Below are 16,436 nucleotides of genomic sequence, written 5' to 3'. Positions count from 1 at the left end.
TTCAACAGCAGCTCACCACGAGAACAGCTTTCATTTAGGCCCGAATTGTGTGAACATCAGCGAGAATAAATGGGAGCCTTGGGGGTGGCGAGGCAGTGGGGGTGTGTTTGGCTTTCAGTAAGCGTGTGCAGTGACCCTGAGCCTCAACACACACACACCTCGGCAGAATGACATATGAGGCAGCGCTGGGTGTAAACTGCCATCGTTCAGGGAATGGTAAATCCTGAATGGTGGGAAGAAAGACGACCGCAAAAGACATAATGCTCTATTTCCTCTAATAAGGTAGTAGATCAACTCTGCAAGCAGCCCAAATGCATTCAGTGGTGAGGCAGCCTGAAAGGAAAGCAGAGCTCAAGATCGGGGGAGAAGACTCTTCCGCTCATCGTAGTGCTCTACATTAACAACAAGCCATCCAAATTAAACAACAAATACTGTACAATGTATGTAACTGCCATGTAAAGCGACACTTACAAGCGTTTCCTGATTTGAGGCATCTATCACCAGGATGACATCTTTTGTTTGCGCCTTCCAACATTGCTACATGTCGCTGTTGAAAAATGTTTTTTTTATGATGTGAAAAAGTGTCAATAGGCGAGCTTTTTGCTCTGACTTAGTAAATGTTGATTGTACATTGTAATGGCTATAGAATAATGACTTGCTTTCACGATACAATTCTGTTTTGCCACCTGCCGAATCTCCCCAGAAAATGAAGGCTCCATTTTCGGAAACAAAAGGAAGTGCGTCAACCATAACGCAACTAAAACAGGAAGAGGACTGCGCTTTTGTTTTCCCTATAGTAGCTTCAGTAGCTACTAGCTACCCCCAGTTGTATCAGAGTATCAATATACCTCCGTTGCATTTACTATCCCCAGTGGTAATGTTGGATGGTTGTTAGTAGTTATAGGCTCTGAGGAAAACGGAAATTGATCAGGTTGTCTTTGCGATAGAGGCACTAACAACAATACCACTTCTACATCTACATCTCCTGACTTCCGGAGCACATGCGCTGAGCGTCTAGTATTGCTGTTTTACTGATAAGAGTCATGGCCAAAACTTCTACTCCACATGTGGGCTTTCACTTTTCACTTATGACTTTTCAGTGAGGGAGATAATAATAGCTTCTGTAACAGCATTACGAAGCACTTCACAAACATCGAACACTTGAGCATGTTGCTCTTGGCTTTTGCAAGATCCAGTAAGGGAGGCGCTATTATTAGACATACAGGCAGTGGCTGTGAAGGGATATAGTCAGCTCCAAAATCAAGCCTGCATAATGTTTGTCAGGCTCATAAGCGCATTTGTTTTTAGCCCAGGAAATGTGTGCAGGTGCATGGTGGTAGAAGAAAGACAGGGCAAAAGAAAAGACAGACACAGGGACAGTGATTTAAATGGAGAGGCTTTACAATGGGCAGATGAAGGGAGCAAAGAGTTTACAGAGGCTACTACGGATACAGTGATGTATGATAAGACAGGAGTGGAGTGTGAGGAGGAGTTGTTAGTCATCTAGTACTGAGAACCATGATGGAGATTATGCACTGCATCCTCCCTTCCGGTAAAAAAGTGCTGTGTCAGCTTAATGCAGTAAGCAAGCAAGACTCTGTGTGGCTGTATCAGTGCGAATCTGAGCTTGTATGTCTGTGTTGTGTGTTATTGGTAAACTGTAGGCATTAAACTACTTCAAATCACACAGGGTACCAAATACATACAAATAAACAGAAAGACTATAAAAGGGGTTCTGGTGTAATTTGTGGATTGAAGTGAAACTGATTGTCTTGGCTTTTGAAATACAATATATTTCTAGCATTTATGGCTCATTCTGAAAATATTAAGTCGAGGTTGTGTGTGTGTGTGTGTGTGTGTGTGTGTGTGTGTGTGTGTGTGTGTGTGTGTGTGTGTGTGTGTGTGTGTGTGTGTGTGTGTGTGTGTGTGTGTGTGTGTGTGTGTGCGTGCGTGTGTTAGGACCCAGCGCCTGCCTGTTATCCACTGGGAGGCAGTGCTCCTCTATAAAGGAGACAGAATGTCAGAGGTTTGGTCAGTTTCTGGAAGCCATCTGGAGCTGACATTGAACACACATAAACAAACACTCAGCCATTAACAAGCTATAGCACCAGTAATGGCAGGGCAGCTTGACAGAGAGGGCTAAGAAATACAAATCACCTTCTTCACACACTTCTACAGAGCAGGCTTAGCTTTCTATCACACACTGAAATGGATTTAAACTTGAAGCGGCTGGCCTTCAATGATTAGCTCAATAAGTAACCTTTAGTTAACAACACTGATAATATCATTTTTACAGATTCCGATACCTGAACGTGCGAATCGGCCAATACTAAGAGCCGATCCAATATGATACCAGTGTGTTCAATACAAAGAAAATGTAAACAATTTCCTCTCTAATATCTATTTTATTTTGCTCTGAAAACATCTCCTTTGAACAACTCTATCTATTCAAGTTTCTCGCCAAAAACTACATTTTAAAAGATTACATTTGCACATATTAAATACAATTTACCCTCGCCCATTTCTTTTTTTTACTGAATAGAGCCTGAACAAATCATCATGTAACTCAAGGCACCCACCGCACATTAGATGTTAGCTCTGTTATTTAGCCAAGCAGGGCTGAACTGCCCAGCTGCTGCTAACAGCTCAAGTTAATTAGCTCTCTTGTAGATTTCAACAAAAATGTGTTCACAATGTGGCGTTATCAGGGAAAATATAGGGTGTGCAAGAGTGTTCAACTGCAGGTGTGTAGTACTAGTTTGCGATTCCAATCGGGCAGGGTGTACAGATTGGGACGTGAGTGACCCGTGTTGTTGTCCCTGTGTAGCATAAATGAGCTGATAAATGATATGACAATGTGATATCGAATTTCAAGAATCCTGCTTGTATGAGTTCAAATACACTAAGTAATGTGTATCATGTTCTAAAAGCAAACAATAATATTAGGCCAGGTTTTGCATCCGTAAAAGTAGTTGCGACACCGTTTTTTCCACACAAAGAAAACACAACTGCCTACAGGTCTATACCAAGGGCAGCACGTCAAAAGCCTGTGTGAAGGACATGAGTCGACTTCCCTGTTTTCGATTCTGACTTATTTGCTGCTTTATCTGGAATCATAAGCGCAGTCAAACAATGAATCCTCTTTCTGACAATTCAAGGGCTCAACGACATCCCAAACTAACATTCAATGCCATTCTCTTCACCGTTCCTGACTTTTGACAGGGCTCAGCGGTAAAACACTTTGGTGACTTTTCGCAGCGACCAAGCATTAAGGGGAAGTGGACAAGGTAGGACATATCCCTGGGCCCTCCCGTCTCCCCATGGCAAGGCTGATCTGGTCTCAAACACACAGGCAGGTAAAAGCATGCACAGGCATGAGTGTGCGTTCATTATGCATTCAGATAAATGGTCTGTAGGTAAAGTGCTTTCTTATATGCATGCCATCTGAAATGCCAATCTCCCATCCCCATTTTTGTCAAGGATTTAAACCAGTATCCACTGGCCCCCTTTCAGCACAGCCATGCCTACAGCCATAGGAAGAGGGGTCAGGATGGGTCAGGATGGGTCAGGAGGTTCAGACGCCCTTTATCATGGCTCATGCTCGCTCTGCCTGCCAGTTGACTGTCAGGGTCTGCATTCATTCTCAGAATTAGAGTACTGATGCAGGATCACCAGCCAGCTGCCCTGAGACCTCTTAACCACAATGATCTGTGAGGAGAAAACTGATAGTGGGTCTGAATTCTTGTTCTGATACTGTGAATGAGCAGAGACCCAAGTGTGAGGGGGGGCAAAAGTAGTGTACCCATGCAGCAAAATCCATCACCCAGCAAGCCTTACCCTGTCCTTCACTATGAGACACTTTGCAAGGGGAGGAGACAGACAACGGACACAGAGTTAGTCAGGGTTTACACTGGGAAGAAACTCCTCTGAGGACACAATAGCTCCACCCCGCACAGTACAGTTAGGCTCTGAGAAATCAAAGTTAACAAAAACTATGACCTATCAGGGACTCCCTCTGTTCAGTTAAGTCAGTAATCCATGAATGGATTTGTACACACACACACTGGCTCCGTTCCAATCCGATAGCTTGCTCTCTTGCCTCTGATATTCTTAGTGTTCAACCCTTTTTTTCTTTCAGCTGGGAAATTATAGGTCTGGTCTTAGACTGATCTGATCTGAGAAATATTCGAGAGATCTCCGCACCAGATTTGAACACAGCCAGCATTTTAACTTTTAGGTGGCACAAACATCACAGCACAGAGAGAACACAAAAAAAAAAGATGCTAACCACTTTGTCCTCCTTTGTGGCATGCAGTCCGGGTAGCAGTGAGTATTGAGAAAAGTGACGGTGGAAGCAGAGCAGGAGAGGGAAGAAAAGAGAGAAATGAAAGAACATAAAAGATATAAGAAACAGAGATGCGGAGAGGGTGAAATCGTGAAATGCGATAGCGGACAGATTGTAGGAAAAGAGGAGAAAGAACAAAGAAGAAAAGGGGGAAAGAGCACATGGTGCAAACATTTGTTAATTACATTCTGCAGAATCAATACACATACTTCATATTCAAAGAAGGAGTGTGAGGTGGTGGGCACAACAGTATGTAAATGTATGTGACCACTGACGCGAGGCTGCAGCAACATGCATGATCCAGCTTGGCATGACTTATGACCTGAGACAGCATCAGGATGCGTCACAGCTCCTCAGCATGAAGAGGAAACTGGGACACTAAAAGCAACAGGGCACATTCTTCCACAAGCCTTTCTGTGCCTTTACTAAACCTCTGTCTATACATTCCCATAAAATCTATCCAGGTATTTTCAAATATTCACATTAATGCCTCTTTTTTCGTGGCTTAATTTATAATGAAAGCAGTTCAGATGTTGGTGGAAGGGCAAAAAAAATGTTTTGGATTATTTGATCATCTTTGTTGTGCAGGTTGGATTTGCGAGGCATCCACCCCTTAACCAAACATCTTTGCACTATTTTAAGACTCTTCCATTCAAACATTGTATGGGCTCCAACCCAAGAGAGAAGACCTCCCCCTGGGTATCGTACCTGACTATGGGCCCTCCATCCTTGGTCTGCTGGTCCCCAATCTGTTCAGGATCCGCCTACAGTTGTGTCCTCAGGACACAAACTGATTATTTTAAAGAGGTTGCTTCATGAATGCTGACCATACATTTAAGTGCAGTGTGATGAATTAAAATATCTATTTTTTCTAATCCTCTCTTTAATATTAATAAAGTATGTTCATTATAATGTCAAGCAAGGGCAAAACTTTGTTTGGATGGAATTTGCACAGCATGTTGCTGTGATGCCTTCTGCAGGGCACAGGGCAGCACTACACAGCTACGTCATTAGGAATTGATCAATTATTACAGCAAAGCTGCTAAAAAACAAAGTTATTAAACAAGTGTTAAACAGGTTATTGCCTTGCTATCATTTTACAATTTTACAGAGTCCCTACTGTGCTATGGATATAGTGATTTGAGATCTGATATTAAAGTGTCTTTCAAAACTTCATTTTTCATTGGAGTTCAGACTATTTAGCAGGCTCAAATTAGGATCAGTAACATTTTTGAGTTTGTGAAATGATGTTCAGAAATAATTTCAAAGCCTGTGTAGTTGCATGTAATCTCTTTGTAAACCTGTGAAAACTTGATTTGTGGCTGCAGTTGTTGTACAAAAATGAATATCAATGATGATGTTACACAAAGCTGAAAGCTGACCTTTTAGAACATATGATGACAGATTCCCAGGTTTTGTCACAGGAGTACTGTCAGGATCCCGGTCTGACCCGTTGTGTGTTTCCCCTGATCTCCTCTCCTCGTGTCCTGTCATTCCCCCGTTTGTTATTGTGTGCCATGTGCTCTGTGTTTGTCCTCTGCCTCCAGACACCTCCCATGGCCACACCCTTGATTGTGCACAGCTGAGGACACTCCAGCCGATCACCTCCTGCAGCCTGACACACCAGACTCAGGGCCCACTAATTAGTCCCCTGGCACGATATAAACTCTGGTCCTGCAGTCTGGGGTTGTCAGGTTGTACCGTATTTCACCAGCTCCAACCCCGGTGCATCTTCTGCCCTTGTGTTAAACGGACTACACACCGCCGCTCTGCCCTCCGTGGTGGTTACGGACTACACAGGCCGTCAAACTGCCAGCCCTCCGATGTCGAGCCACGGGACATCACACCGTCGACCAGCCTACTCTCTGGTATCGGACCACGGGCTCCGCACCTTCCTGTCTTTATTCAGGCGAAATAAAACCTGTTTCTGTTGACTTCTGTCTCCTGTGGTCTTGCGTTTGGGTCCTACCTGTGAACTCCCGTGACAGAGTACAAACTGTGGTAACCATTATGCTATTATTTGTGAACTAACTAAAAAATTTAATTGACCATAGTTTGTTTTGGTACCTTTTTATTGTACTGTTTCAAAATGTCATTTGTTATTTTTTGTGGTATTGTTCCAATATGGCATTTGATATTTTGTATGGTACCGCGAACAAAGCTAAACTACCTGCATGGCTATACTGCTAGAGGTGTAAATATGTTGCACGTTTTTATTGTTTATTTATGTAATAGTTTATGTTCCAAAGCTTAAAAGCATTTGTATTTTGCGCATTGCTGTGTATAGCCCATCCACACACCACATGGATACAGCTGATGAAGTAAGTTGTTGTACATTTATATAGTATGTTTATACTCCAGATAGTTTGCAGAACAACAGCACTCTGTGTATTTTAATACTGCATTAATATCTTTTTAGAAGGTAAACTGCTAACTAGAGCAAAACACAGCTGCTGTTGATGTGGGGTAAATGAACACACTGTAGGCAGAAGGTTTTTTATGTGATGAAACAAAGCTCACACTTTCCTAACCCCGTTATTCTGCTTGGCCGGCCTGGACGACCCGGGAAAAAGGCAAGCACCGCTAAGACGGAAAGAGCTTCACTTCTAACGCATCCCACCCACACAGTACCACACAACCTTTCACAAACAAATACACAGAAAAGAAACGGAAGACAGTGTTGTCTTCACTTATCTCTTGTAGGGGTTTATGAATTTAATCTGTCGGTGAATGTAGAAATTCAGATCCATTTTGGTTGAGTGATACAATAAATCTTATTTTTTATAAATAAGTTATTCAACGTGAGACATCATTCTCCCTATTTATTTACGTCCCCATGCGTTAAGTACAAAACAATGAAATTATATAATGTAAAGGAACTAGCTGTTTAACATGTTTTGTATTGCTGTAAACCCCGTGAATTTGACCGGACCCAAACTGTTTCATAAAAACATCCCTTTCTTTTGACTGTTAAATAATTTAGGTCCCTTAAAATGAATTCCACTTCTAAGTGACTCGGTCAAAGAATTCAATTCCACATTAAAACATGAATTATTCTTATTTTCAAAAAGGCCATATCGATTGACGTTAGTTTGACTACAATTTCCCTTCAAATAAATCTTTTACTTTGTGTTATTTATGCTATATTGTATTTATATCCTGCTGGTCTCATCTGTGTATTTCCAAGTCACAGCCTGTTTGCTGTGAAAGTAATATTGATGGCTTCACCAACAAGGATACTATCTTCCTCCCCTGTTCTCACTGGTCTTTGAGCTCTACATACGCGTGGTGCCAGTGTGACTTCAGGCCCAGCTGGGCTAGGCGGATCCTGAACAGATTGGGGACCAGCAGGCCAAGGATGGAGGGCCCATAGTCAGGTACGATACCCAGGGGGAGGTCTTCTCTCTTGGGTTGGAGCCCATACAATGTTTGAATGGAAGAGTCTTAAAATAGTGCAAAGATGTTTGGTTAAGGGGTGGATGCCTCGCAAATCCAACCTGCATCGAATGAATGTTATAATTTGGTGGTTTGGTGTGGGCCTTTGTTTTATCATAGTAGAGCCTGTAGCTTAGTGGTACTCCTCAGTGTCTTCAGTCGATCGTGGGTTTATGGAAACTGATGTTTTGTTTGTTTATTTGTTGTTTTCTATTTAGAGACGGAAGACTCTGGGGTTCCCTTGACTTTTAAACTAGCACCACCAGCAGTGAAATGTCTCTGAAATTCGTGGATATTCATGTTCCCCGTGGGATGATCTTAACTTACTTGAAGGATTTCTTGAATGTTACTCTTGCACCATCATCAGGTTTAATACTTTGGTTCATGACTATATTTGCAAAACTAAAAACATTCCCATCAGCTCCAGTTATATTTTGTGTTTAGTGCTAATTAGCAAATGTAGCAAGCTTAACTGCTAAACTAAGATTATTAAGACTGTAAACATTATTTACCAAACATCTTCATGTTAACATTTTCATTGTGAACATGTTAGCTTGCTGACGTAGCATTTAGATTAAAGCACTGCTGTGCCTAAGTACAGCACTGCTAACATGACAACCTGTCAATGCCATTTACTGCTATGTCATTTAATGAACAGTACAAAATAAATGTTGAATGGCAACAGAATCAAACACTTACTGCCTGTAGGCTTGAATAATAGCTCCACTGTGTTCAAAAACTTTTCTTTTAAATATGACACAGTAAAACACACAGTTTCCCTTTGTCACTAGTGAGGTAAGATGTTTACATTTGCCATTTGGATCCAGTGTCCGCACACTGGCCATAGTTTCTGGTGACAAAGTTCAACAGCTAATCTTGCTAGCAACAAACAGAAGCTGTGCAGAGAAAGCAAAGAGATGGACAGCAAAGAGGAGGATGATGCTGCAAGAGTTGTTTGACATTTTTGGGGCTTTTCGACACTTGTTTCGTTGTGAAACTCGGATGCTATTCTGACAGTGACGAATACAACCCAACTACAACCACGTCCTGCGGAACCTTTCTTTTTCTCTTTGTTTAGGCATGTTGCTTGAGAAGGCCAGCCCTGTCACTGCTTGTTGTATTGGCTGCTGTGCCGACACAGGACAACACAGATGATTTCCTGTTCAGGTGAGCTAAAGTGCTTTGATCGATTTTATAACCATTCCATAACACTACAGCCTCTGACTTGAAATGAGCCTTGAAGGATTGGTGCCAAGCCATTCTTCACCAAAGAATTGAGACCAAAGTGTGACCAGGAGGCAACAAAGCAGACAGGGACAAACACAGAAGCAGAACGACCAAGTGCACATCAGCTATAGCAGGAATGAGGTGAGTGTAAAAGGGGGAGGTCAGGGGTCAGGTTTCTCACGTTGTTGGAGCGCAGAGAGACCCGCCCTCCACAGCGAGCGCAGAATTTGGTCTGGCAGTAGGAGCAGAGGTGGCCGCAGCCATCGGCAAACTTGGTCTTGCGACAGATACCGCAGGTGGGCGCGTCATCTTTCAGCTGGGTCTGCTGATGCCGCGTGTCTGCCCCAATGCGACGCACTTCCTGTTTGTAGCTCTCAAACTGCTGGTGCAGTGTTCTGGGGGGGGAGAAAAGTGGAAGATTGCCCATTAGTGGTACATCATGCATTCACAAACGTTTCATACTTGATAAACCCAACCCTCCAGTGCTGTTCAGACAGACCTTCCTGTTTAAATATCCTTACATTCATAGCAACAAAAACACAAGGACGTGGCGGAATTTCTGAATAACTGAATCGTTTTTAAAATAAACAAATCTAACAGAAACAAAAGTGATGTCATGCCTGGACATGTTTGAGAACAACATTTCAGCAAAATAACTGGCAATTAGAGTGCCACTTGAAAGGTGCCTTTCAAAAAAAATTAAAAATCATCCACGCAATTAAATGAAGCTCAGTTTTGCTCTCTGTGGCTCACAGCCTTCCCCTCCCTGCTTCCCAGGATGCCTATGATGGAAATAACCCGAGTGTGAATTGCAAATCAGGCCATGTGAAAACACCCACAATGTTTGTCTCAACAGAACTGTCATAGGAATACTGCATTACCATACCATGGCTCTCATATAGGGGACCCAGACAGGCACTTTAATTGCCTCGCTGAGTGAGAGACATAGAGAGGAAGGAGATGGCTTCATTCACAGCTTTGCAGCCAATTTGCGTATTTGTTGAAGCAGACAAACTTTAGTTAAGCCTCTGACCGCACAGACTTCACAGTCGTGTCTGCGAGTTGTTTGCCGAAAAGAAATTCATCAAGACAATGCAGCGCACTGGTAATCACACTTTTGTTGAGCTAAAAATTAGAAATTGAAACAAAAAATACCCAAAAAAGAAAGTTGAATAAGTGGAAAGCCCACTGGTAAGCAGGACACTGAACATCTCCTGTACGCTGATTAGTGGTTCAGCATGAGAAAATCAAAGAAAAACATAATTAAAAAATAAATCACAAGTTCCAAGATCTAGACCTAAACCAACATTCAAATTCCTTTTTTTTCTGACCATCAGTCCAAAAATAACCAGACATTCAGTTTACTAAATTCTCATCACTAGTCAAACTAGATCACCTGGATCTATTGAGAGCAGACATGTCTTCCTGTCTGTAATGCTAAGCTGCTGGGTAGGAAACACCTGATCCGTGGTCAGTAACTTTTGGTGGTAGGAAAAATCAAAGAGATAACAGTCCTCCACCATGACCTATCCAAAGTCCAGGAACGATGCTGTGCCTTTCCAGAAAACGTTTAAGTTGTAAAAAAGGTCTGTCTTTGTCTGTATTGAAAAACAAGCAGTCCAAACAAAACATTATGTTATTCCCGCAAAGGTTACAGTCTCAAGAAAATCTTTCATAATCTTTCATAACTTTCAAAGTCCAAAAAATGAGATGACAAACAAATTGTACATTCCTCTTCTACTTGTGCCTAGCTCTGAATAGTGCTAGAGCAGAAACGGCAGACTGTCACCATACAGAGCTGGAACAGGGAGGTGACTGGCCAACTGGGACACATTTGGCCAATCAGCTGACACAGGGAAAGGCTGGAACAGGGACAGCTATTTTGTGACGTGGAATGTTGAATGCAATGTGAAAGAAAATGTAATCGTAAGGAATATTTTGACATTGATGTCAAGGTTAGAAATGGAAATATCCTCCATCACAAACAGCCACAACCGTAAGGCTGATATTTTGAATATTATCATGCCTTCTATGCATGTATTTGGCATGTATTTGGTCAAATATTTGGTTTGTAATGTTTTAAGTTCAAATGCTGAAGTTGTGTAATGCCCGAAGGGGACTCGCTGTAATAACCGTAGGGCTCAACATCAAAGCATCTGAGCCATCTATAATGCAGAAGTTCATTCAAATAAGTTAATGAAATGAAGATCATCACTATACCATGAGAGCATTGTTTTATACCATTACACACATTCTGGTCTCTTTATCCATCAGCAGTTCAGGCTGTGCTTGAAGGCTTTGAACAGATAATACTGGATTTTATGTTGTATAACTGTAGTTGTCCAGACAAACAAAGATAAAAGGGTCTGCACATGCAAATATACTCAACAGAATTATAACTGCATGTGCACGTTTTCACTCAAAATGTTTCAAGTAGGCTTTGCTTAAGATAACAGTCAGAAATAATGATATATGGTCATTGGAGTTGACACGACCCTAAACTGATCCGTACGTAATTCAAAAGGGAAAAACAACATGACACCACACAGCAGTAACGTCATAAACATGACCTCTGACCCTGAGAAGCAATCTATCCCGCCAATGGGAGTCCAGCGGCTGAGCCAAGCCCGGGCACCATGGGAACAGCTGTCAGAAACAGAGGGTGCACAGCCGGTTGTCATGGTAACATGGTGGCGTCAAGCACTGGGAGTCAGCGGGTGTCAGTGCACCAGCTGTTCTTGTTCTTAGAGCCAAGGTTTCGTGCAGTATTTTTACCACTTCCACACATTTAGCAGACATGCACTGTTAAAGCTGCTCAAGGTGACCTTTTCAATGTAGAAACAAATCTGTGTTCTGCGCCTGAATCACAAAAGGAGCTTTGCAGCTGTGAGCAGGGTCTCGTCCTCTCTGACTGAGAATCTCTAGATATAGCCGGGTCTGGACAATTTCCTGCCCATCTGCAACAAAACTCAAAAGAAATTCTCAAATGCAAGTGAAAGCCATTCAGTGAAATCCGGACCAGACAACATTAGATAATCTTCTCCTATACCTTTAAAAATACTTGCATGATTTCTGCATAACTCTTCACACCACTCTTAACTACTAATGTGGAAACCTATTGTGGCTTTAAACCTGTTTTAATGTATGTGTTGCTCACCTGGTGCATCATCACCGATGCCAACAGCACAGAACGTGTGAAGGTAACATGCTCTCACAAAACAGTGCAAAGAGAAAGTGGCAGCCCATGACTGACACGCTCAACTGGAAAGCATCTGCTGAATGAAAAATGTATACAAAATATACAGTATTTTCACAGAACATGTGCAAATACTGTCTCACACACACACACACATACACCATCCAAAATCTAAAATATGCACCCTATCAATAGACAATGTGGCAGTCCAGACTCATGTCCTCTGAGTCACCACACAGTTCCCACATCCATCATGATTTCTACCTAAATACATATCTTGAGTTATGTTAAACTTAACCATGACTCAGCAGGGGATGTGAAGACACAGGGAAAGGACATGTGCTATCCGTGTTTAACAATATTTTAAGTGGATTTTTATTGGAATGTTCGCCAAAAACTCCCCGGACCAGGAAATAATTCCGTTAGCAGCTTAAGGGCCAAATATTTTTCAGGAGTTTGTGGAGACCAAAACAGAGCTGGAGCAAATATTTGATTGAAATCAACTAGGCGGACAGAAACAAAACACCAATGAATGCTAATGTCTGTCCATGTGTCATGGTATGAAATTGTAGCCTACCGCTTTCCCCAGGTGACCCAGAATCAAATAATGCAGCTTTAACCACACCTGTGCATCGCCCACTATAAGGCCAAGACAGGTCCAAATGGGTAAACATTGCTGTGAAAAGCGCTAGCAGTAACTTGATACACAACTAGAATTAACGCTACATGTCAAACACATTACCTTCCTTGTCATTGGTACGACTAAATAGCTTTCCATTTTTATCAAGCCATTTATCAACCTCTAACCTAAGCTAACCCCTAAGCGAACTAATACCATAGCTAACTGAGCAGATGCTCAAACATACACCCAACTCCACACAAAACCAAAGTTATTTCTGAATGTACAGGTTGTACAGAAGACACTGCATTTGAATACAACAACTTTAGAGTTACAGGAATGTGTCCTTTTTTCAGCAGAGGTTAGGCATACGCTGACCGCTCCAGTGCTAAGCTAACATGTCTGTTATAGTAGGGTACATTTGGCTACATTACTCAAAAAAGTAACATATTGGCACTACATTAATTAGTTACTATCTAACACCTATAGCATGTGGCCGTGGTACATTGACCAGGGGGATCCAAGTGGTGTGAACCGGCTGAATTGTAGCTGTCTCCTCTCTCCAAGTCAACACCATAGGCCAGCAGGGACAGACAAAGAGCCAGATGTGGGTTAGCCCTGCTTTGGCCTTGTCAAAACCAAGTATGCAAATGAGCACACAATTACATACACTCACACATAGGAAAATATAAACAATGACACAGACAGAAAACCCACATAAACAAATGTATGGGTTTGCCTTTGCCTATAGGGCCTCGCACATTCAACTCAGCATGTCCAAGGTCTCCCTTCCCCTCTCTCCATTTCTCTCTCTCTTGTTCTCTTTATCTCTCCCTCTTGGGTCTCCACTCTCTTCACCAGTCGCTGGTGTGGCGTTGTTAATTAGCACCGCTATGAATACATTGCCCAAGGATGAGGAAGGAAGAGGGGAAAGCTGTGTGTGTTTGTGTATGTGTGTAGGGCAGTACTATTTCTGTCTCATCAGCTGATTCCTGGTGACGCTTTGCAGAAGACTCTTCCTCAGTCGGAGGAGCCACACAAAGTTAAAGACCTTTCAGGCCCATTATTAAACCCATTATTTCCAATGCTTTGCGCCGCCCCACAATGGCTTTTTACCAAACAAGCATGCTGGATAGAGATCAATAAGTCTCTGCTTCTGATGGAGCTCAAGAGACCGTGAAGATGACAGACATGTTGGCACACGCTGTGAGGAGGCAAGGAAAGGAGAAGTCAGGAGTGATGAGAAGGGGTAAATGAAAGGAAGCAGACACAAACAGGGAGAAGACACCCTGCGGTGAAAAAAGGAAACAGGAAGAACAGGTGAGGAGCGATTTATACACAATCCCAGAAGTCTTCCAATCTCAGAAAGAGATGTATAGACAAACGGCTGTCTGGAGGGGAGGAGGAGGTGATGGGAGGAGAACAAGTGGAAAAGCAAAGGATGAACAAAGAGAGCCAAGACGGAAACAAGCGTGGGCCAGAGACCAGCGGAGGAGAGAAGCCGATGCATCCGGAGCCACTCTATAAATACCACTTGAGAAGAGGAGAGGATGACAGAAAGAGGATGGAGACAGGGTGATGGAAAGAGGAAGGCGAGGAAGAACAGGTGGAGAGAAAGGAAAAGGAACAGTTAAGAAAATAAGTAACTTTAGTAAGATACAGTATTGTAAATGAAGACTGAAGTTATGTGTCAAAAATAAAAGCAAAAACTAAGCATTCCTGCTGGAGTGTGGCATGTGAAAGTGATGAAAAGAAGGAAGGAGACAGCGAAGGGAACGAGAGCAACAGATGGGTGCTTAACCAAATGCAAACACTTTCTTTGTTTTCTTGATTGCCTTGCCATGCTGTTATCCATGTCAAAAGGCTAGAACATAGTAGTAACGTCATAATGCTAGCAGAAATATACCACCCAGATGGCCAGTGTGTATCTATCTATAGGACAGCAATTTCTCAAAAATCTTGTCAGTCCTTCCTGGCTTGATGTGGTTTGATTCCCAGCTGTCATTCTTTGCAGGATCCTGTGTTACAGCCACATCTGACTGCTGTAGTCACATAAACCTGCTTGTTTAGTACACAGCTCTAGGGAGTAATGTTAAATTAAATCTATCCTGTGTCCTCCCTCATTTAATTTGGGAAGAATCTAGACTGGTGTTTGTTCAGGCATGGGACGATGTCAACATCCTGGCCAAACGAAAAGTGTGATTCATGTTATTATCCTTCAAAATATGCTTAAAACTCTGAAAAAATGACACTAAAACATACTAAAATCACGTGACCTTATACGTTTTGTTGGAGAACACATATCTTCATTGCATCATATATAGACTGTTAGGGTTAGGATTGTTTAACTATGCGATCTGAAAAGCTACCCCTTCTGACGTGGAGTGCCACTACCCTTTGAGCCCCTGTTTCCCTTTATTCACACTGCAATTAATTTAGACGGGCCTCCGGAGATGACAGTGTTGATCCTCGGTTTGTCCACGACTTTGGTCCAGACTGAAATATGTGAAGGAACTGGATGAATTGTCATTAAACATTCAACAGACATTCATGGTCTCCAGAGGATGAATCCTCTTGACGTTGAAGATGAAGTTTACTTTTGCTGTTTTGAGTGAAATGTCTAAACAGCTATTATATGGATTACCCTAAAATTTTGTGAAGATATGCCCCCCTCAGGATGAATTGTGGTACGTTTGTTGATCCCCCTGACGTCCAGAATTTCAATTTGTCCAATAGTGTGACCCAGGGACCAAATACCTTCTACTGACAATCCCATCAGCCTCAGCTGTACTTTGAGGGGTTACAATGCTAACACGCTAAGCTAAGATGGTCAAAATGTTAAGCATTATCTGCTAAACATGAGCATGTTAGCATTTAGCTTAAAACAAATCATGGATGTCATGTGCATTATGCAATTCATATTTCCATTGAATTCACTATAACATATTTGATATCTTTACAAAGAATAAGATATTGACCAGCATTTAGAATGAAGTAATGTAGGTTTCAAAGCTCTGCGCACGACATACATTTTGTAATGATTGAGTCACGGAAGGGTTCATGCTGTTGAAGAGGTTAAATGAACAGACTTGATGTTAAGTCTTGTGTGAGTTTGGTTGTTTCCTATAATGCTCCATCAGTTCTTTAACCTATAGCATCAGACTAAACAGCCCCTCCCATAGCCGGTGCTTGGATGTTGATAACTCTTTTTATTGATGTTGTGAGTGTTTTACCCGTATTTATGGAGCAGAGTGCTTTTTTGGCATGGAATGCTGAGGCTATCACTTTATCGCTTTCCTCCTAATATATTTATTTTTTCTTTCTTTTCCATTTATATCCCTCTTACTCTTCCTCCATTTACTTTAATTATTTTCCTATCATACCTCACTCTTATCTTTAAATTTGGATTCCACTCTGACAACGCCAAGTAATTGATAAAAAAAAGTTATCTTCCACATCACTATATATATATATATATATATATATATATATATATATATATATATATATATATATATATATATATATATATATATATATATATATATATATATATATATATATATGTTTCTTTCTCTCTTTAATACTGAAACACAAAGCCTCTGACCTCACAC

At 41.8% G+C, this 16,436-nt stretch overlaps 1 protein-coding gene across 9 annotated transcripts in view; it reads right to left on the bottom strand.

The window, feature by feature from the left end:
- The window catches only part of rims1b (regulating synaptic membrane exocytosis 1b), a gene marked incomplete at both ends in the record, with an annotated part of 66,798 nt that overhangs the window by 40,892 nt on the left and 9,470 nt on the right, over positions 1 to 16,436 (bottom strand). For 7 of the 9 annotated variants that reach the window (XM_079279035.1, XM_079279036.1, XM_079279037.1 and 4 more), the window contains 2 exons: positions 3,838 to 3,858; positions 9,189 to 9,402. In XM_079279035.1, the coding sequence (XP_079135161.1) occupies positions 3,838 to 3,858; positions 9,189 to 9,402 (235 nt within the window). The remainder of the gene's footprint in view (positions 1 to 3,837; positions 3,859 to 9,188; positions 9,403 to 16,436) is intronic. The other 2 variants (XM_079279040.1, XM_079279034.1) reach the window with 1 other exon arrangement.

The sequence above is a fragment of the Melanostigma gelatinosum genome (assembly GCF_949748355.1).
Source record: "Melanostigma gelatinosum genome assembly, chromosome: 11".
Classification (NCBI taxonomy): Eukaryota; Metazoa; Chordata; class Actinopteri; order Perciformes; family Zoarcidae; genus Melanostigma; species Melanostigma gelatinosum.
Note: the sequence above shows the minus strand (reverse complement) of the source record. Positions and strands in the feature narration are given on the sequence as shown.